The 20,519-nt window shown below is 58.2% G+C and overlaps 1 protein-coding gene across 1 annotated transcript in view; it reads right to left on the bottom strand.

Annotated features, from left to right (window-relative positions):
* The window catches only part of LOC147665791 (non-homologous end-joining factor 1-like), a gene marked incomplete at its 5' end in the record, with an annotated part of 230,872 nt that extends 210,861 nt beyond the window's left edge, over positions 1–20,011 (bottom strand). The window contains 2 exons of the mRNA XM_086949480.1: positions 18,388–18,502; positions 19,916–20,011. Of these exons, the coding sequence (XP_086805606.1) occupies positions 18,388–18,502; positions 19,916–20,011 (211 nt within the window). The remainder of the gene's footprint in view (positions 1–18,387; positions 18,503–19,915) is intronic.
* Between the last annotated feature and the right edge of the window lie 508 nt (positions 20,012–20,519).

Below are 20,519 nucleotides of genomic sequence, written 5' to 3'. Positions count from 1 at the left end.
GGCTTCAGCCCATTTGAACTGCTATACGGGCACCCAGTGCGGGGGCCGCTCAGCCTGATCAAGGAAGGCTGGGAGATGCCTCCGGCCAAGAACCCTCCAGATGTCTTCCGGTACCTCCTCACCCTCCGCAACCAGTCCCGGCGGTTCAGAGACCTAGCAAAAGCCAACCTAGAGGCCAGTCAAGAGGACATAAAAAAATGGTATGACCAGAACGCCTCATCCATTGAATTCGAACCGGGACAACAGGTATGGGTAATGTCCCCCACGGAGCCATGCGCTCTCCAAGACAAATGGACGGGGCCCTTCAAGGTAATCGAGCGCAAGGGTCCTGCCACCTATCTGATCGATATGGAGTCCTCCCGGAACCCACTCCGAGTCCTCCACACCAACAGACTGAAACCCCACTTTGCACGAACAGAACTCAGCCTACTGATGGCCACAGACAATGGGGTTGAAGACGACTCCGAGCCTCTCCCTGACCTCCTGCGGACCCAGGAGCAGGACGGCTCCGTGGATGGGGTCCGACTCTCGGAGACCCTCACCAGAGAACAACGCCAAGAGTGCCAAGCCCTCCTGTCACAGTTCGCCAGTCTGTTCTCCCTCACCCCAGGTGTCACTTCCTGGTGTGTGCACGATGTGGACACCGGAGACAGCCCTCCTATCCGCCACCGGGCCTACCGCGTACCTGATCGGGTACGGGCCTGCATCCAGGCGGAAGTGGCCAAGATGCTCACGCTCGGGGTCATCGAGCCCTCAGACAGTCCATGGGCCAGCCCGGTCGTACTGGTCCCCAAAGCAGCCGCCCCCGGAGCCACACCAGAACTCCGGTTCTGCGTCGACTACCGGGGCCTGAATGAAGTCACCAAAACAGACGCACATCCCATCCCCCGGGCAGATGAACTGGTCGACCGAATGGGAGCTGCCCGCTACCTCAGCATCTTCGACCTGACAGCAGGTTATTGGCAGATCGGCCTCACACCCCGAGCACAAGAACGTTCTGCCTTCTCCACCCCCGATGGCCACTACCATTTTACGGTCATGCCCTTCGGCATGAAGAATGCCCCAGCGACTTTCCAACGGCTCGTCAATCAGGTCCTGGCGGGGCTCGAAGGGTTCAGCGCCGCCTACCTCGACGACATCGCTGTGTACAGCCACCATTGGACCGAGCACCTCCACCACCTCCGAGCAGTGCTGCAAGCCCTTCAGCGAGCTGGCCTCACGATCAAGGCCAGCAAGTGTCAAATTGGACAAGGGTCTGTGACCTACCTCGGACACCAGGTGGGAAGCGGCCTAGTGGCCCCTCTACAGCTGAAAATTGCCGCCATCCAGAACTGGCAGCCCCCTATCACCCAAACCGAGGTACGAGCCTTCCTGGGCCTCACGGGCTATTACCGAAGGTTCGTGAAAGACTATGGTACCATAGTGGGGCCGCTCACAGAACTCACGTCAAAGAATCAGCCCAAGAAAGTGAACTGGACCCCAGAGTGTCAAACGGCCTTCGAACAGTTGAAGGCCGCCATGTGTTCCGCCCCTGTGCTCCAGGCCCCAGACTACAGCCGGGAGTTCGTCGTCCAGACGGACGCCTCCGACCAGGGCATTGGGGCGGTCCTGTCTCAAGTGAACACCGAAGGCCTTGATCAACCGGTGGCCTTCATCAGCCGGAGACTCCTTCCACGGGAGCAACGCTGGAGCACCATAGAGAGGGAAGCCTTCGCGGTGGTATGGGCCCTCAAGAAGCTCCGGCCCTACCTTTTTGGCACCCACTTTCGGGTGCAGACCGACCACCGACCCCTGCAGTGGCTGATGCATATGCGGGGGGAAAACCCAAAGTTGCTACGCTGGTCCATCTCCTTGCAAGGTATGGACTTCACAGTCGAACACCGGCCCGGGCCAGATCACGCCAACGCGGATGGCCTGTCCCGGTTTTTCCGCCTCGACGAGGAGAGTCCCCAAGAGGATGGGTAACTCTCCCCGCCTTCAGCTGGGGGGGACGCATGTTGGACAGGCCACGTGAAGGGCCGCTCTCCCCCGGCTCAACCAGGCCCGAGCCCGGTCACGCAAGTACCACACACCACCATTGCACGTCCTCCATCCCCTCAGGGACCCCTGCCTCGAGCACGTTAACCTCGTGGGTCCGATCCACTGCCGGCCCACGCGCCCAGCCTGGGCCGCCATCTTGGACACTTCATCACGAGGCCGCCTGGCCCCCGATCGACCCCAACCCTGGGCCCAGCCCGGCCTCAGACATTCCGGCACCACCCTCCACCCAGGAGGTGAGCGGGCTACTTGGCAAGTCAATGGGAGAAAGAGGTGCCGATGGCTCTCCCCCCGCCAAGTGCCGCTCGCCCATCGCCTCCCCGGGCGCTGGCTCCACCCCCCTGCTGGGTGTCTGGACTCCCTCATCCCGGACCTCCCGACCTCCAAGTGCGAGGGTCCGGACATCAAAGCACGCCAGCCCTATAACTGGGGCAGCTCCAGAGCAGGAAGGCAGTTGTATCTTGGAGTCGAGAGACGTAAAGAGGAACTCATCCTGGACGGACTACTGGCGCTGCCGTAGCTCTGTCCTGTGCACCATCATCCTGCCTGTTGGCGCTGCCACAGCCGTCGTAACCTACAGTCTTCATCGTCGTCGGGACCTGCTGGCGTGGCCGCGGACCGTTGTAACCGTCATCTTTCACCGGGACCTGCAGGCTCCGCCGCGGACCGTCATCTTTCCTTCATCCATCTCGGGACCTGCTTGGCTCCGCCACGGCCCGATCATCTCGAACGCCGAGCTCGAGGATTGAGAGCTATTTTGTACTCATTGGTAACTAAGACTGTCCCGCTACCCCTTTCCTCAGCCAAAGACTTGAATCGAGGGGACCCCTGAGTCCAGACCTCCTTGTATCATACCATCGTAACCTAAGAATTGCATATAAAGTCTCGTTAACCTTCAGTCTTGTGTGGTGTCCGTCTGTGGGGGGGGAAGTTACTTGTCTGTACAGTCGTTGGAGACGGCTCTCCCCGGAGACCTCTCCCCGTAATCTCGGCCGACCCTCCCGGTCCGTCTAACACAGTCCTTGCACCCAGGGCCGTGTGTGAAACTCTGCAGGGGTCCGAGGCGTGGCGAAGCCCCAGGGCAGCGCAGTCCTTGCACCCAGGGCCGTGCGTGAAACTCTGCAGGCGTCCGAGGCGTGGCGAGGGCCCCAGACCGGCGCAGTCCTTGAACCCAGGGCCGTGCGTTAAACTCTGCAGGGGTCCGAGGCGAGGGCCCCAGACCGGCGCAGTCCTTGCACCCAGGGCCGTGCGTGAAACTCTGCAGGGGTCCGAGGCGTGGCGAGGGCCCCAGGGTGACGCAGTCGTTGCACCCAGGGCCGTGCGTGAAACTCTGCAGGGGTCCGAGGCGTGGCGAGGGCCCCAGACCGGCGCAGTCCTTGCACCCAGGGCCATGCGTGAAACTCTGCAGGGGTCCGAGGCGTGGCGAGGGCCCCAGACCGGCGCAGTCCTTGAACCCAGGGCCGTGCGTGAAACTCTGCAGGGGTCCGAGGCGTGGCGAGGGCCCCAGACCGGCGCAGTCCTTGAACCCAGGGCCGTGTGTGAAACTCTGCAGGGGTCCGAGGCGTGGCGAGGGCCCCAGACCGGCGCAGTCCTTGAACCCAGGGCCGTGTGTGAAACTCTGCAAGGGTCCGAGGCGTGGCGAGGGCCCCAGACAGGCACAGTCCTTGCACCCAGGGCCGTGCGTGAAACTCTGCAGGGGTCCGAGGGCCCCAGGGCGGAGCAGTCCTTGAACCCAGGGCCGTGTGTGAAACTCTGCAGGGGTCCGAGGCGTGGCGAGGGCCCCAGACCGGCGCAGTCCTTGCACCCAGGGCCGTGCGTCAAACTCTGCAGGGGTCCGTGGCGAGGGCCCCAGGGCGGCGCAGTCCTTGCACCCAGGGCCGTGTGTGAAACTCTGCAGGGGTCCGAGGCGTGGCGAGGGCCCCAGGGCTTCGCAGTCCTTGCACCCAGGGCCGTGTGTGAAACCCTGCAGCGGTCCGAGGCGTTGCGAGGGCCCCAGGGCGGCGCAGTCCTTGCACCCAGGGCCGTGTGTGAAACTCTGCAGGGGTCCGAGGCGTGGCGAGGGCCCCAGGGCGTCGCAGTCCTTGCACCCAGGGCCGTGTGTGAAACTCTGCAGTGGTCCGAGGCGTGGCGAGGGCCCCAGGGCGGCGCAGTCCTTGCACCCAGGGCCGTGCGTGAAACTCTGCAGTGGTCCGAGGCGTTGCGAGGGCCCCAGACTGGCGCAGTCCTTGAACCCAGGGCCATGCGTGAAACTCTGCAGGGGTCCGAGGCGTGGCGAGGGCCCCAGACCGGCGCAGTCCTTGCACCCAGAGCCATGCGTGAAACTCTGCAGGGGTCCGAGGCGTGGCGAGGGCCCCAAACCGGCGCAGTCCTTGAACCCAGGGCCGTGCGTGAAACTCTGCAGGGGTCCGAGGCGTGGCGAGGGCCCCAGACCGGCGCAGTCCTTGAACCCAGGGCCGTGTGTGAAACTCTGCAGGGGTCCGAGGCGTGGCGAGGGCCCCAGACCGGCGCAGTCCTTGAACCCAGGGCGTTTGTGAAACTCTGCAAGGGTCCGAGGCGTGGCGAGGGCCCCAGACCGGCGCAGTCCTTGCACCCAGGGCCGTGCGTGAAACTCTGCAGGGGTCCGAGGGCCCCAGGGCGGAGCAGTCCTTGAACCCAGGGCCGTGTGTGAAATTCTGCAGGGGTCCGAGGCGTGGCGAGGGCCCCAGACCGGCGCAGTCCTTGCACCCAGGGCCGTGCGTCAAACTCTGCAGGGGTCCGAGGCGTGGCGAGGGCCCCAGGGCGGCGCAGTCCTTGCACCCAGGGCCGTGTGTGAAACTCTGCAGGGGTCCGAGCCGTGGCGAGGGCCCCAGGGCTTCGCAGTCCTTGCACCCAGGGCCGTGTGTGAAACCCTGCAGCAGTCCGAGGCGTTGCGAGGGCCCCAGGGCGGCGCAGTCCTTGCACCCAGGGCCGTGTGTGAAACTATGCAGGGGTCCGAGGCGTGGCGAGGGCCCCAGGGCGGCGCAGTCCTTGCACCCAAGGCCGTGTGTGAAACTCTGCAGTGGTCCGAGGCGTGGCGAGGGCCCCAGGGCGGCGCAGTCCTTGCACCCAGGGCCGTGCGTGAAACTCTGCAGTGGTCCGAGGCGTTGCGAGGGCCCTAGGGCTTCGCAGTCCTTGTACCCAGGGCCCTGTGTGAAACTCTGCAGTGGTCCGAGGCGTGGCGAGGGCCCCAGGGCGGCGCAGTCCTTGCACCCAGGGCCGTGCGTGAAACTCTGCAGTGGTCCGAGGCGTTGCGAGGGCCCCAGACTGGCGCAGTCCTTGAACCCAGGGCCGTGCGTGAAACTCTGCAGGGGTCCGAGGCGTGGCGAGGGCCCCAGACCGGCGCAGTCCTTGCACCCAGGGCCATGCGTGAAACTCTGCAGGGGTCCGAGGCGTGGCGAGGGCCCCAGACCGGCGTAGTCCTTGAACCCAGGGCCGTGCGTGAAACTCTGCAGGGGTCCGAGGCGTGGCGAGGGCCCCAGACCGGCGCAGTCCTTGAACCCAGGGCCGTGTGTGAAACTCTGCAGGGGTCCGAGGCGTGGCGAGGGCCCCAGACCGGCGCAGTCCTTGAACCCAGGGCCGTGTGTGAAACTCTGCAAGGGTCCGAGGCGTCGCGAGGGCCCCAGACCGGCGCAGTCCTTGCACCCAGGGCCGTGCGTGAAACTCTGCAGGGGTCCGAGGGCCCCAGGGCGGAGCAGTCCTTGAACCCAGGGCCGTGTGTGAAACTCTGCAGGGGTCCGAGGCGTGGCGAGGGCCCCAGACCGGCGCAGTCCTTGCACCCAGGGCCGTGCGTCAAACTCTGCAGGGGTCCGAGGCGTGGCGAGGGCCCCAGGGCGGCGCAGTCCTTGCACCCAGGGCCGTGTGTGAAACTCTGCAGGGGTCCGAGGCGTGGCGAGGGCCCCAGGGCTTCGCAGTCCTTGCACCCAGGGCCGTGTGTGAAACCCTGCAGCGGTCCGAGGCGTTGCGAGGGCCCCAGGGCGGCGCAGTCCTTGCACCCAGGGCCGTGTGTGAAACTCTGCAGGGGTCCGAGGCGTGGCGAGGGCCCCAGGGCGGCGCAGTCCTTGCACCCAGGGCCGTGTGTGAAACTCTGCAGTGGTCCGAGGCATGGCGAGGGCCCCAGGGCGGCGCAGTCCTTGCACCCAGGGCCGTGCGTGAAACTCTGCAGTGGTCCGAGGCGTTGCGAGGGCCCCAGACTGGCGCAGTCCTTGAACCCAGGGCCGTGCGTGAAACTCTGCAGGGGTCCGAGGCGTGGCGAGGGCCCCAGGGCGGATTAGTCCTTGCACCCAGGGCCGTGCGTGAAACTCTGAAAGGGGTCCAAGGGAGCACCACAACCAGGAGTGACAGGTGCAGACTGCCTTTCTTCTTGGGTCTGGCCAGAAGCCTTACCTGCATTGCCAGAGTCAGATTACCCAAAAAAATCAGAATACAAAGATAATAAATATGTAGCGATGGCTTTCGGCCAAAGCTGCTCGTCTCCGTTGGTTGCGGAGCCGCAAGTCCCGCACATTTGACTATCCGCATCTCTGGCAGTCCTATTGGGAGAAGGGGGGGGTGGGATGATCGATGTTCAGTGACCCTGCACAAGGCCTCTTGAGAAGACCACGTCTGGCCTCACTACAGATTCTGAACTTCGTGACTTACTTCTCCCCAAGAGGAGGGGGGTATAGAATTATTAATGGAAATTCATCCAGCCTCGTGGAGCCGGAAGAGATGGGGCGACCTCATCACATGACAAAGATGTTATTATGCTGTGCCTGTACTGCACAATCAATCAATCAGGGGGTTTTAGGCACGCTCCTCCCCTGTGAGGGTCTTACTGAAGAGCCAGATCTTGAGGGTCTTACTGAAGATGTGCAAGGTAGGGGTGGGTCTGATGTCTATCGGTGTTAGACGGACCGGGAGGGTCGGCCGAGATTACGGGGAGAGGTCTCCGGGGAGAGCCGTCTCCAACGACTGTACAGACAAGTAACTTCCCCCCCACAGACGGACACCACACAAGACTGAAGGTTAACGAGACTTTATATGCAATTCTTAGGTTACGATGGTATGATACAAGGAGGTCTGGACTCAGGGGTCCCCTCGATTCAAGTCTTTGGCTGAGGAAAGGGGTAGCGGGACAGTCTTAGTTACCAATGAGTACAAAATAGCTCTCAATCCTCGAGCTCGGCGTTCGAGATGATCGGGCCGTGGCGGAGCCAAGCAGGTCCCGAGATGGATGACGGAAAGATGACGGTCCGCGGCGGAGCCTGCAGGTCCCGGTGAAAGATGACGGTTACAACGGTCCGCGGCCACGCCAGCAGGTCCCGACGACGATGAAGACTGTAGGTTACGACGGCTGTGGCAGCGCCAACAGGCAGGATGATGGTGCACAGGACAGAGCTACGGCAGCGCCAGTAGTCCGTCCAGGATGAGTTCCTCTTTACGTCTCTCGACTCCAAGATACAACTGCCTTCCTGCTCTGGAGCTGCCCCAGTTATAGGGCTGGCGTGCTTTGATGTCCGGACCCTCGCACTTGGAGGTCGGGAGGTCCGGGATGAGGGAGTCCAGACACCCAGCAGGGGGGTGGAGCCAGCGCCCGGGGAGGCGATGGGCGAGCGGCACTTGGCGGGGGAGAGCCATCGGCACCTCTTTCTCCCATTGACTTGCCAAGTAGCCCGCTCACCTCCTGGGTGGAGGGTGGTGCCGGAATGTCTGAGGCCGGGCTGGGCCCAGGGTTGGGGTCGATCGGGGGCCAGGCGGCCTCGTGATGAAGTGTCCAAGATGGCGGCCCAGGCTGGGCGCGTGGGCCGGCAGTGGATCGGACCCACGAGGTTAACGTGCTCGAGGCAGGGGTCCCTGAGGGGATGGAGGACGTGCAATGGTGGTGTGTGGTACTTGCGTGACCGGGCTCGGCCCTGGTTGAGCCGGGGGAGAGCGGCCCTTCACGTGGCCTGTCCAACATGCGTCCCCCCCAGCTGAAGGCGGGGAGAGTTACCCATCCTCTTGGGGACTCTCCTCGTCGAGGCGGAAAAACCGGGACAGGCCATCCGCGTTGGCGTGATCTGGCCCGGGCCGGTGTTCGACTGTGAAGTCCATACCTTGCAAGGAGATGGACCAGCGTAGCAACTTTGGGTTTTCCCCCCGCATATGCATCAGCCACTGCAGGGGTCGATGGTCGGTCTGCACCCGAAAGTGGGTGCCAAAAAGGTAGGGCCGGAGCTTCTTGAGGGCCCATACCACCGCGAAGGCTTCCCTCTCTATGGTGCTCCAGCGTTGCTCCCGTGGTAGGAGTCTCCGGCTGATGAAGGCCACCGGTTGATCAAGGCCTTCGGTGTTCACTTGAGACAGGACCGCCCCAATGCCCTGGTCGGAGGCGTCCGTCTGGACGACGAACTCCCGGCTGTAGTCTGGGGCCTGGAGCACAGGGGCGGAACACATGGCGGCCTTCAACTGTTCGAAGGCCGTTTGACACTCTGGGGTCCAGTTCACTTTCTTGGGCTGATTCTTTGACGTGAGTTCTGTGAGCGGCCCCACTATGGTACCATAGTCTTTCACGAACCTTCGGTAATAGCCCGTGAGGCCCAGGAAGGCTCGTACCTCGGTTTGGGTGATAGGGGGCTGCCAGTTCTGGATGGCGGCAATTTTCAGCTGTAGAGGGGCCACTAGGCCGCTTCCCACCTGGTGTCCGAGGTAGGTCACAGACCCTTGTCCAATTTGACACTTGCTGGCCTTGATCGTGAGGCCAGCTCGCTGAAGGGCTTGCAGCACTGCTCGGAGGTGGTGGAGGTGCTCGGTCCAATGGTGGCTGTACACAGCGATGTCGTCGAGGTAGGCGGCGCTGAACCCTTCGAGCCCCGCCAGGACCTGATTGACGAGCCGTTGGAAAGTCGCTGGGGCATTCTTCATGCCGAAGGGCATGACCGTAAAATGGTAGTGGCCATCGGGGGTGGAGAAGGCAGAACGTTCTTGTGCTCGGGGTGTGAGGCCGATCTGCCAATAACCTGCTGTCAGGTCGAAGATGCTGAGGTAGCGGGCAGCTCCCATTCGGTCGACCAGTTCATCTGCCCGGGGGATGGGATGTGCGTCTGTTTTGGTGACTTCATTCAGGCCCCGGTAGTCGACGCAGAACCGGAGTTCTGGTGTGGCTCCGGGGGCGGCTGCTTTGGGGACCAGTACGACCGGGCTGGCCCATGGACTGTCTGAGGGCTCGATGACCCCGAGCGTGAGCATCTTGGCCACTTCCGCCTGGATGCAGGCCCGTACCCGATCAGGTACGCGGTAGGCCCGGTGGCGGATAGGAGGGCTGTCTCCGGTGTCCACATCGTGCACACACCAGGAAGTGACACCTGGGGTGAGGGAGAACAGACTGGCGAACTGTGACAGGAGGGCTTGGCACTCTTGGCGTTGTTCTCTGGTGAGGGTCTCCGAGAGTCGGACCCCATCCACGGAGCCGTCCTGCTCCTGGGTCCGCAGGAGGTCAGGGAGAGGCTCGGAGTCGTCTTCAACCCCATTGTCTGTGGCCATCAGTAGGCTGAGTTCTGTTCGTGCAAAGTGGGGTTTCAGTCTGTTGGTGTGGAGGACTCGGAGTGGGTTCCGGGAGGACTCCATATCGATCAGATAGGTGGCAGGACCCTTGCGCTCGATTACCTTGAAGGGCCCCGTCCATTTGTCTTGGAGAGCGCATGGCTCCGTGGGGGACATTACCCATACCGGTTGTCCCGGTTCGAATTCAATGGATGAGGCGTTCTGGTCATACCATTTTTTCATGTCCTCTTGACTGGCCTCTAGGTTGGCTTTTGCTAGGTCTCTGAACCGCCGGGACTGGTTGCGGAGGGTGAGGAGGTACCGGAAGACATCTGGAGGGTTCTTGGCCGGAGGCATCTCCCAGCCTTCCTTGATCAGGCTGAGCGGCCCCCGCACTGGGTGCCCGTATAGCAGTTCAAATGGGCTGAAGCCTAGGGATTTCTGTGGGACCTCTCGGTAGGCGAAGAGGAGGCACGGCAGCAGCACATCCCACTGGCGACGGAGGGGCTCTTCCAATCCCCCGATCATCCCTTTTAGCGTGCGGTTGAACCGCTCAACAAGTCCGTTCCCTTGGGGGTGATAGGGGGTCGTGAATCGGTAGGTGACCCCACACTGTTGCCAGAGGGATTTCATGTATTTAGAGATAAAGTTCGTGCCTCTGTCGCTGACGACTTCTCGGGGGAACCCTACACGGGAGAAGATCCCCATCAGGGCCCGGCCGACCACTGGGGCTGTCACGGTCCGGAGAGGAACAGCCTCAGGGTAGCGGGTGGCGTGGTCCACTAGCACCAGAATGAAGCGATGGCCTTGTTTTGTACGCGGGTCCAGGGGTCCCACAATGTCTATTCCGACCCTCTCAAATGGGGTCGTGACTACTGGAAAAGGTTGCAAGGGGGCCTTTAGTTTGCGGCCGCTCTTCCCACTGGCTTGGCACGTGGGGCAAGATCGGCAATGCTGGTGCACATCGTTTCTCATTTTGGGCCAGAAGAAGTGGGTCACTAGGCGACTGTAGGTCTTATCTTGTCCCAGGTGCCCTGCCAGGGGGACATCGTGGGCCAGGTTTAGCAGAAAGTCTCTAAAGCGGAGGGGCACTACTAGTACTCGGTTGGCCCCCAGCTCGGCGATTCTTTGCTCGCTGTACAACAGATCACTGTCCCAGTAGACCCAATGAGTTCCGGAGGTATCCCCTGCGCTTTGGGCGAGCGCTTGTTGGCGAAGTCCCTCTAGGGAGGGACAGGTCTTCTGTTCCTGGCGAAATTGTTCCTGTGTGGGCCCCCCCTCTTGGGCCCACTGGTCAAGGTTAGCGAGGTCGGAAGGTTGAGCAGGTTCGAGGGGGGTGTCAGGGTCGGTGGTCTCGGCTGGGGCGACCGGAGGCGGTGGCGCCGGCCATTCTGGTTCTTCCGGGTGATGGTTGGCACGGGCGGCCATGGACCGGGTGGTGACGCACGCCCAGTCCGGGACGCCTAACATCCCTAAGTGTTCTTTTCGCTCCACGGCTGCCCACGGGGAGCTCTCCAGGTCATTTCCGAGGAGGCAGTCCACGGGGGCGTCGTCTCGGACCGTCACCTTCAACATGCCGGAGACCCCTCCCCACTCAAAGGGGACGCAGGCCATCCGACACAGACTTTCCGAGTTGTCGGCTGATCGCACAGGGCAGAGAATGTTCGGTAGATATTGTTCTGGGGTCACCAGGTGACAGCGGACGGCTGTCACACTGGCCCCGGTGTCCCGAAGGGCTTCGGCCCGTCGTCCATTGATGCTCACCCATTGGCTGTACTTCTGGGTGTTAGCGGGTAGGGGGACCCGCGGGACCATGTCTCTTCCCCCTAAGCACGCGAGAGTCATGGCGGCTGGCTCCCACTCCTGATACTCTTGCTCGCCTGTTTCTTGTTCCTCGGAGATCTGTTCTTCCCCTAGTGCCGCGGCGGCCACTTGGCGGGGTTTTGGACTCTGATACTGCGGGCAGCTTGGGTCGTTTGCATAGTGGCCGACTCGTTGGCATCGGTGGCACGTGACATTGGCTCTGTACCCCGGTCGCGCCGGGGTGCTGCCCCGGTTGGCCGGGGGGGTGGTGCTGGTAGCGGGGGCGGCCGGAGTGTTGTCTCTTCCTCGTCCTTGGCCCCCTCCTCCTCCTCTGGGTCGGTGGTGACCATTGTTGTTCCTGCTCTGCTCGTAGGACCCATTCCGGCCCACTCTGGTGATCTCCCACCGGTCAGCTTCGGCTGCGAGCTGCCGGGGATCGGTTAACTTGCTGTCGAGGAGGTGTTGGCGTAGTTCAATGAAGCAATTGTTGGACAGATGCTCCCATACCATCAGATTGAACAGCTGCTCGTAGGTCGTGACGTTGTTTCCTTTGATCCAGCCTTCGAAAGCTCGGCTAAAGTACGTTACATAGTCCACCCAAGTTGTACCCGGGATGCGTGTGCAGTCTCGGAACCTCTGACGGTACATCTCGGGCGTGAGGCCATAGCGGGTGAGGAGGGCCGCTTTCATATGGTCGTAGGAGGTCATCTGGTGGTCTGGGAGCTGTAACAGGGTATCGCGGCCCTCATTGAGGAATCTGCCCCATAGGCCGGCTCCCCAATCGTTTCTATCGATCCGGTGCGCAGTCATAGCGATTTCATAGGCCTTAAACCATTGCTGGATGTCGTCCTCTCGGAAATATTCTCGGACCACATCCTTGGGGATGTGTACCTTTTTCTCCGTGGTCCCTGGGGTGTGTGGTCTCTCGGGCACCCCTAACTCTTTATTCTGCTTGCGCAGGTTGATCTCGGCTAGGTTCCGTTCGTGCTCGTACGCCAGTTTCTTTTCCTCGAGCTCCCTTTGTCTCTGTTTCTCCTCTCTTTCTTCTCGGAGACGTAGGTGCTCTAAGTTGATTTTTTGTTCGGCCAACTTGAGTTCTACGTCCATCTTGAGTCGGGCCATTTCTAGCTCGTGTAGTCGGGTTTTTTCTCTTTCTTGGATCTCGTCTTGCGAGAGACCGGTTCTTTGCCCTTCAGGGGCCGTGTTGGTTTTTTTCGCGGTGCTTTGCTCAGGGGCTTCGGCATCCCCGGTCTCTGCCCACGATTCTAGGGCATGCTTAAAATCGTCCTTGGTGCTTAGTCCGGTGGTAGCGATACCTAGTTCGATGCAGAACTGCTTTAGTTCACGATGACTGTACTCCTCTAGTTTTTCCATTTGGAACTTCTCAGTTGATCCGCTTTCTTTAGTTGTCATTGTGGTTCGTTGTGGGGTGAGCTACTCTCTGTACGTTATGCGGTGATTCGGATCGCGCCGCTGGCCACCAATGTTAGACGGACCGGGAGGGTCGGCCGAGATTACGGGGAGAGGTCTCCGGGGAGAGCCGTCTCCAACGACTGTACAGACAAGTAACTTCCCCCCCACAGACGGACACCACACAAGACTGAAGGTTAACGAGACTTTATATGCAATTCTTAGGTTACGATGGTATGATACAAGGAGGTCTGGACTCAGGGGTCCCCTCGATTCAAGTCTTTGGCTGAGGAAAGGGGTAGCGGGACAGTCTTAGTTACCAATGAGTACAAAATAGCTCTCAATCCTCGAGCTCGGCGTTCGAGATGATCGGGCCGTGGCGGAGCCAAGCAGGTCCCGAGATGGATGACGGAAAGATGACGGTCCGCGGCGGAGCCTGCAGGTCCCGGTGAAAGATGACGGTTACAACGGTCCGCGGCCACGCCAGCAGGTCCCGACGACGATGAAGACTGTAGGTTACGATGGCTGTGGCAGCGCCAACAGGCAGGATGATGGTGCACAGGACAGAGCTACGGCAGCGCCAGTAGTCCGTCCAGGATGAGTTCCTCTTTACGTCTCTCGACTCCAAGATACAACTGCCTTCCTGCTCTGGAGCTGCCCCAGTTATAGGGCTGGCGTGCTTTGATGTCCGGACCCTCGCACTTGGAGGTCGGGAGGTCCGGGATGAGGGAGTCCAGACACCCAGCAGGGGGGTGGAGCCAGCGCCCGGGGAGGCGATGGGCGAGCGGCACTTGGCGGGGGAGAGCCATCGGCACCTCTTTCTCCCATTGACTTGCCAAGTAGCCCGCTCACCTCCTGGGTGGAGGGTGGTGCCGGAATGTCTGAGGCCGGGCTGGGCCCAGGGTTGGGGTCGATCGGGGGCCAGGCGGCCTCGTGATGAAGTGTCCAAGATGGCGGCCCAGGCTGGGCGCGTGGGCCGGCAGTGGATCGGACCCACGAGGTTAACGTGCTCGAGGCAGGGGTCCCTGAGGGGATGGAGGACGTGCAATGGTGGTGTGTGGTACTTGCGTGACCGGGCTCGGCCCTGGTTGAGCCGGGGGAGAGCGGCCCTTCACGTGGCCTGTCCAACAATCGGAGCTTGGTCCAGGTCATGGCCGCGATGTAGGAGAAGGATCTTCCACCCGCTCTTGCTCTGCAGATGTGCAAGGTTTTGGTGAAGTTGGCAGATCGGCGGTTCCTCTTGGGTACAAGGAAGGCGATTCTGTTGTTGAGATATTGGGGCCCAGTGTTGTGTAGGCATTTCTAGGCATGGGTGAGTATCTTCAAAGTTACTCTCTTTCCGGCGAGGAGCCACTGGAGGCTGCGCAGTTATTAGGAGATGTGTTTGTGTCATGGGATGCAGAGGACGAGTCTGGCGGTGGTATTCTGTATGGTCTGGAGTTTGTGGAGCAGAGATGTGTTAATCCCGGAGTAGAGGGTGTTCCCGTAGTTATGTTATGTTATGTTATAACAATTTATAGTGCGCACAGCGACTCCAGCGAAGGAGCAACCCGGCGCAGAGACACGAAGCAGTCATAACACAACATGGAGATAATACTACAGAAAAGTACTAAAACAGGGAAGCTAAAATAGGAAGGTTTTTATGGCTCTACGAAACGACAGCAAGTCCTCTATCAGCCGAATTTCAACTGGGAGGGTGTTCCAGATTGACGCGGCTCTCACCCTGAAAGAACGGCCCCCCATCCTGCTGAGCCTAAATCTGGGGACAACAGCAAGGGCCTGACCTTGAGATCGAAGATTACGGGTAGGGACATAGAAAGAGATGGAGTTGGCCAGGATCTCAGGACCTATGCCTCTAAGGATTTTGAAGGTCAGACACAAGACCTTGAAGAGAATACGCTTCCTAACCGGGAGCCAGTGCAGGGAGCGGATGACATGAGACACCGGGCAGAACTTAGGAAGTCCAACGATGGCTCTCGCCGCGGCGTTCTGCACCCGCTGCAGACGGGTTAGCTCAGCCTGGTTAGCCCCCGCCAGCAAAGAGCTGGCGTTGTCCAGACGAGAGATGATGGTTGCCTGGACCACAAGCTGTCTGGTAGGGGCGTCGAAGAACTTGAGCACCGGCCTTAACCCTCTTAGGAGACCGAAGCAACAGGCTGCGATTTTTTTGGTGTGCCCTATAAATGTAAGACCAGCGTCTAACCAGACCCCGAGGTTCTTCACCTCCGACACAGGGGTCGGAGTGGGGCCCAACTCCGAAGGCCACCACTGATCGCCCCAGAGCTCCACTCCCTTCCCGACAACCATAACCTCTGTTTTTGTGGCATTGAGCTGGAGACAGTTACCTGTCAACCAGCTGGCCACCGCCTTCAGTCCGGACTGAAACCTGGGGGCATCCTGTTCCGCATCCCCGCTGAGAGTAACCGCCAGCTGTGTGTCGTCGGCATATGAGACCATGGTTAGGCCCCACTGCCTTGCGATATCAGCCAGCGGTCTCACGTAGAGGTTGAACAGCGTGGGACTCAGCGAGGATCCCTGCGGAACCCCCATGGCCAGAGGCTGGAACCCGGACTTGAAGGGAGGGATGGCAACACAGAAGGAGCGGTTGTCTAGGAAGGAGCGGAACCATTGCAACGCCTGGCCACCGATCCCAATCTCCTCGAGCCGCCTAAGGATGATGCTGTGCGATACAGTATCGAATGCGGCGCTGAGATCTATCAAGATCAGCGCCGCCGTCTGACCAGCATCCAACCTTGCACGGAGATGTTCCACCATCACCAGAAGGGCAGTCTCCGTGCTGTGGCCAGCACGGAAGCCATTCTGTGTGGGATCGAGGGCATTGGACCGGGCTAAGTGTTCAGACAGGGCCAGATTGACATGGGCCTCTGTCATCTTAGCTGGCCAGGGCAGCAGCGAGATGGGACGGTAACTCTCCGGCTTAGACGGGTCAAGAGATGTTTTTTTAATGATCGGAGACACCACCGCCTGCTTCCAGCTGATGGGGACAACCCCAGTCTCTAGGGAGAGATTGACAAGAGAGCGTATAGCCACGCGCCCCACAAAGGTCTGGTCTCGGAAGAGGGCAGGCCTCACTGGATCGGATGGGGACCCAGATTTAACTTGCGCAGCAAGTTTGTCAAACCCTTCCAAGGTAAGGGGGGGAAATGAGAGCAGAGCGGGTTGGTGAGATGTCTCCTTAGGGCTACCCAACGCTATACTAGTGTTCGGGAAAGTCCGATATATGGACTGGACTTTTCCCAAGAAATAGGAAGCGAGGGATTCACAGTGTGTGACAGAGCTCTCAGCCGTAGAGATAGACCGCTTAGACATAAGATCTTTCACCGCCTTGAAGATGGCCTTCGACGGGTTAGTGCTGTTCCGGAATTCCTCGGCATAAAATGCCGCTCGGGCACGGCAGATGGCCCGGTGATAGAGCTTGACGGACGCGACATATGTAGCTTTTAACTCAGCCCCATATGTCTTCCGCCAGGCCCTCTCCGCCCGCCTACAGGCTCCCTTCAAAGCGCGCAAAGCGTCGTCATACCAGGGGCTTGACACTCGAGGGTCAAGTCCCGAGGGTAGTCCAGTCTGCTGGTTATGAGTGCATGGGTGATGGTCTTTCTTCATTCAGGGGGATCCATTTGAAGATTATGCAGAGGGTGTCGAAGGAGGTGGAGGCAATGACGTCGACCTGTTGAGTCATGGAGAGGGAGGAGTTGAGTACGATGCTTTGGTTTTGGGCGTGGTCCATGGGGATGGGCGGGCTGCCGAGGGCGGAGGTCCACGAGGTGTTATCCAATGCAGAGGTGGAGAGTCCGAGCACTAGGACCTCTGTCTTCTCTGAGTTTAGCTTCAGGCAGCTGCTGCTCATCCAGAATGCAATGTCCTTCATTCCTTCCTGGAAGTTGAGACTGGTGGTGAGGGGGTCCTTGGTGAGGTAGAGGATGAGCTGGGTATCGTCAGTGTAGGATACTATGCGGAGTCTGTGCCGTCTGACGATGGTGACAAGGGGGGTCATGTAGATGTTGAAGAGCGTAGGGCTGAGCGACGATACTTGGGATACTCTGCAGTTGATCTCTGTGGGTTCGGAGAGGAAGGGTGAGAGTCTGATTCTTTGGGTTCTGCCGGTGAGGAAGCAGCAGAGGGCGTTTCCCTGTATGCTGGCTTCGTGGAGTCTGCCGGTGAGTGTGCAGTGGGAGAAGGTGTCGAAGGCTGCGGAGAGGTCGAGAAGGATCAGGGCTGTGCTGTGTCCTTGGTCAAGGAGGGTGCGGCAAGTAGAGCGGTCTCAGTGCTGTGGTTGCTGCAGAATCTGGATTGGGAGGGGTCGAGGATTGAGTTATCTTCCATGAATTACGTTGATGGTCTTCTCGTGGTTTTGGACATGAAGGGGGGGGAGGAGGGAAATGGGTCGGTAGTTCATGAGGTCCGTGGGATCTGCTGTGAGCTTCTTAAGTAGGGGTCTGACTTCGCGCCTTTCCAGTTGTTGGGGAAAACGGTGGTATCGAAGGAGACGTTGATGGTGTGTTGTAGTCCCGGTGTGATGGCGGTGGTGGCTTTGTGGAAGATGTGTGGGGGCCGTGGGGGCTCCTGAGTGGATGCTTTTCATGGTCAATGTGGTGTCTTCGGTGGTGACCAGGGTCCAGGAGTAGATGGTGGGCTAGTGTTTTCTGGAGGCGGGAGTGGTGTCGGTGTTTAGTGTATGGTCGTTGAAGTTGTCATAGAGGCCCTTGATTTTCAGATGGAAGCAGGTGCCGAGCTTGTTGCAGAGGTCCTGGGAGGGGGTGAAGTCTGTGTTTTCGCTGGAGGGTTTGATGAATTCCCGGATGACACTGAATAGTTTCTTAGAGTTGCTGGAGTTGGCGAGGATCTTGTTCTGAATAAATGTCCTTTTGGTGGATCTGATGCGTTGGTAGTATTCTGTCTTGGTGTTCTTGTAGGCGATGCCGTCTTCCGGGGATTTGCTGTTTCTCCAGTTCTTCTCGAGACGTCTGCAGGTGCGTTTGGATTATTGGAAGTAAAGACGGTTGTCCGTCTTTCTTTTCTATTTATTTACTTTTGTAGCATTTGCAGCATGCTGCACTTTAGATGTAAACATGTGAAGCTAAAGGGTGGCATGCTGTGAATGCTACAAAAGTAAATAAATAGAAACGAAAGGCAGGCGGCTGCCATGTTTGAAGCTAAATCGACGTACAAGCTGCAACAAGTACGCAAGCACAAAGGACAAAGCAATCAGAGAAAGATACTGTAATAGGCCAATACTCCAGGGGAGGAGTAAGACATGAGAAGGGGGGACGTATACCAACAAGAAACCACAGAGAAGAAAGCTTTTCGAAATGACACACACTTTAACCAATCGGCAGCGAGGGCGTGGCAAAAGCCCATAGAAGTAGATACAGGATGCCTTGCAGAGCAGCACATGGGCGCTGCTACACTCAGCCTAAACAGGTTATGATTGAGGTTTGTGGGTACTTTGCCTCCTGCTACCCAGAAGGTACGATACATAGAAAAGCCAGGGAGAGCACAGACGACAGCACAACGTGTATTATTGGTGTGTATAGGGATGTTTGGTATGATTGCACTGATTATCTCATTATGAAGACTGTGCCTCACTCTGCTTACCTGATTCTTGGTGCTTCCATCCCTGTACTTCCCGTGCAGTGATGGCCTTGTACAAGTGCTGTAGGTTGGTGGTAAAAGTCATCCCTTCTCCTGAGCTGCACACCTCTGGGAGACCCTGTTAGGAGGAAATAGAAGTGGTGAGAATAATTGCCCATGCTGGTACAGGTCAAAGTATACTAAATTGGCTTGTGGCGCCAACATTCCACTGGCAGTGCCTAAGGCCTGAGTCAACTCTTCCTTGCATAGCATCTTCTGCCTGCATCCAGGCAGCCATTTTTGTTATTGTATACACAATCAACTAACACCGAATAGAAGCCAGCAGGAAGCAGACACTGTGGTGGTGGGGATTTGCTCTGGTTTGGTGCAGTGGCGGTTCTAAGCTTTCAGCGTTGTACACAACGTGCTGCATACTGACCATGTTGTGTCTGTGCAAGAAGCCTCGGCCTTCAAAGCTGTGTCTGAGGACCATACCATCGGAAGGGAGTGACTCCTCCTCATGGTGTTGCCTAAACGACAACATCCTCTAAAAGATCATCATCAACTATGGCGCAAACCAGGCAAGAGGCAGCCATATGAACCAGAAACACAAAAGGCACAAGTGTGTTAGGCAGGTGACCAAAGAGGGAGGACGCAAAGCTGAGAATGGAAAGCTTCGGCCACAGAGTAGGGCCTGGCACCTCCCTAGCCCTCAGCTCGGCTCTTCACTCCATACATACACGTCTGGCTCCCCCTCATATCAGGTCAGAAGCCCCACATGTTTAGGGAAAAGATTGCAGTAAGCAAAGAACTGCTCTGGGAGGCACGCCTTCAGGACACTGGTCACACAGCATCAAGTCAGGTCAGAAACATTAACAATCGCTAAAGCTCCACACCAAACACAATCAGACCCCAGGAAGCATTCCTGAAGAGCCAGTGGCCCAGCAGGCTATAGGGAAAGGCCCAGAAACAGATCACAGACCACAGCGTCTCTGGAATCCCTGGATCAGACCCTCTCGTCATATATGATCTCCTATACATCAAACGAATACACAGCGTATGAGAAAAAACACAATTTATGGGGAAAAAACGAGTCATTCTAAAGGTGGGGAGCCTCAAACACATACCATTATTTTATTAACAATAGAGGTATTTGTGTAGTGCCCATACTAAGAGGACTGTCTGTTCTCTTTCGATAAAGAAGCTATTCCATATGTAAATGTACTGGGTGCCAAATCACTGACCATCTACACACAGATCTCATAAGCAGCGCTTTAAGTGGGATGACAAAGGTGGGGGCTCTGTAAAGGGGGCAAGGCCAAACCAGTGTAACTAACAATCCTTTCCAAGAGGCGTGGCCTAAAGCATTTGCTTCAGAAAGCTCTGCTTGACATGTGTGCCGCATGGCCAGTATTTGGGTGCTTTCCTGGGAGTTTTTTGTAGTGTAAGGAAGTCTGCGCGTCAGTAGGTTGTCTTCAAGTTACTTTATTCGTAGTCGTCAACAGACAGAATAAAAGCGATCCGTCTAGGACCGAAACTTCTTCCAACTGACCCAGAACCCCGGCTTCACAATGTTCCTTCCATTCTCTTGAAGTGCAAGAATTCCAAATGTCCAGAGAATGGAAGGGAAACCCAACACATCTTTCCCCTTAAAAATAAAAAATAAAAATGTAAATAAAACAAATAGCAATAAAGAGTACAGAGTAAAGATAAAATTAACATTGAGGAAAAATGATAAAAGGTGTTAGAAAATATGATCCTGAAACTTGGAAGATAACTTTAGGATCAAATTGTATAACATCTTAATAGCTCTTGCAAAATGTAATCATGAAACTTAGAAGGTAATTTAACGGTCCTGGAAGACGGAGGACAAAAAGAGAAATTAGTGTCAATGTTAATATTTCTGTTAGGTTGAACACCCAAACCCATTTTGGACACAGCAATTTTCGCTTTGTTACACCATCTACCAATTTGACAGCGCCTTTATTAACCGTTACCACCTTCTTAAGAACAGAAAATTTGAATTCCCCCTTGGATAAAATCTAGAACACTTCACCCTCACCATGTCCCCCACACAAACATTCAATTGCTGAGGAATAGGACTGGACTGTGTCTGATCTTATTTGTTTTGAGCAATAACACGTTTTCAGCTAACA

This window comes from Lissotriton vulgaris, unplaced genomic scaffold, assembly GCF_964263255.1.
Source record: "Lissotriton vulgaris unplaced genomic scaffold, aLisVul1.2 SCAFFOLD_1823, whole genome shotgun sequence".
NCBI lineage: Eukaryota > Metazoa > Chordata > Amphibia > Caudata > Salamandridae > Lissotriton > Lissotriton vulgaris.
This window is presented reverse-complemented; position numbering and strand designations above follow the sequence as displayed.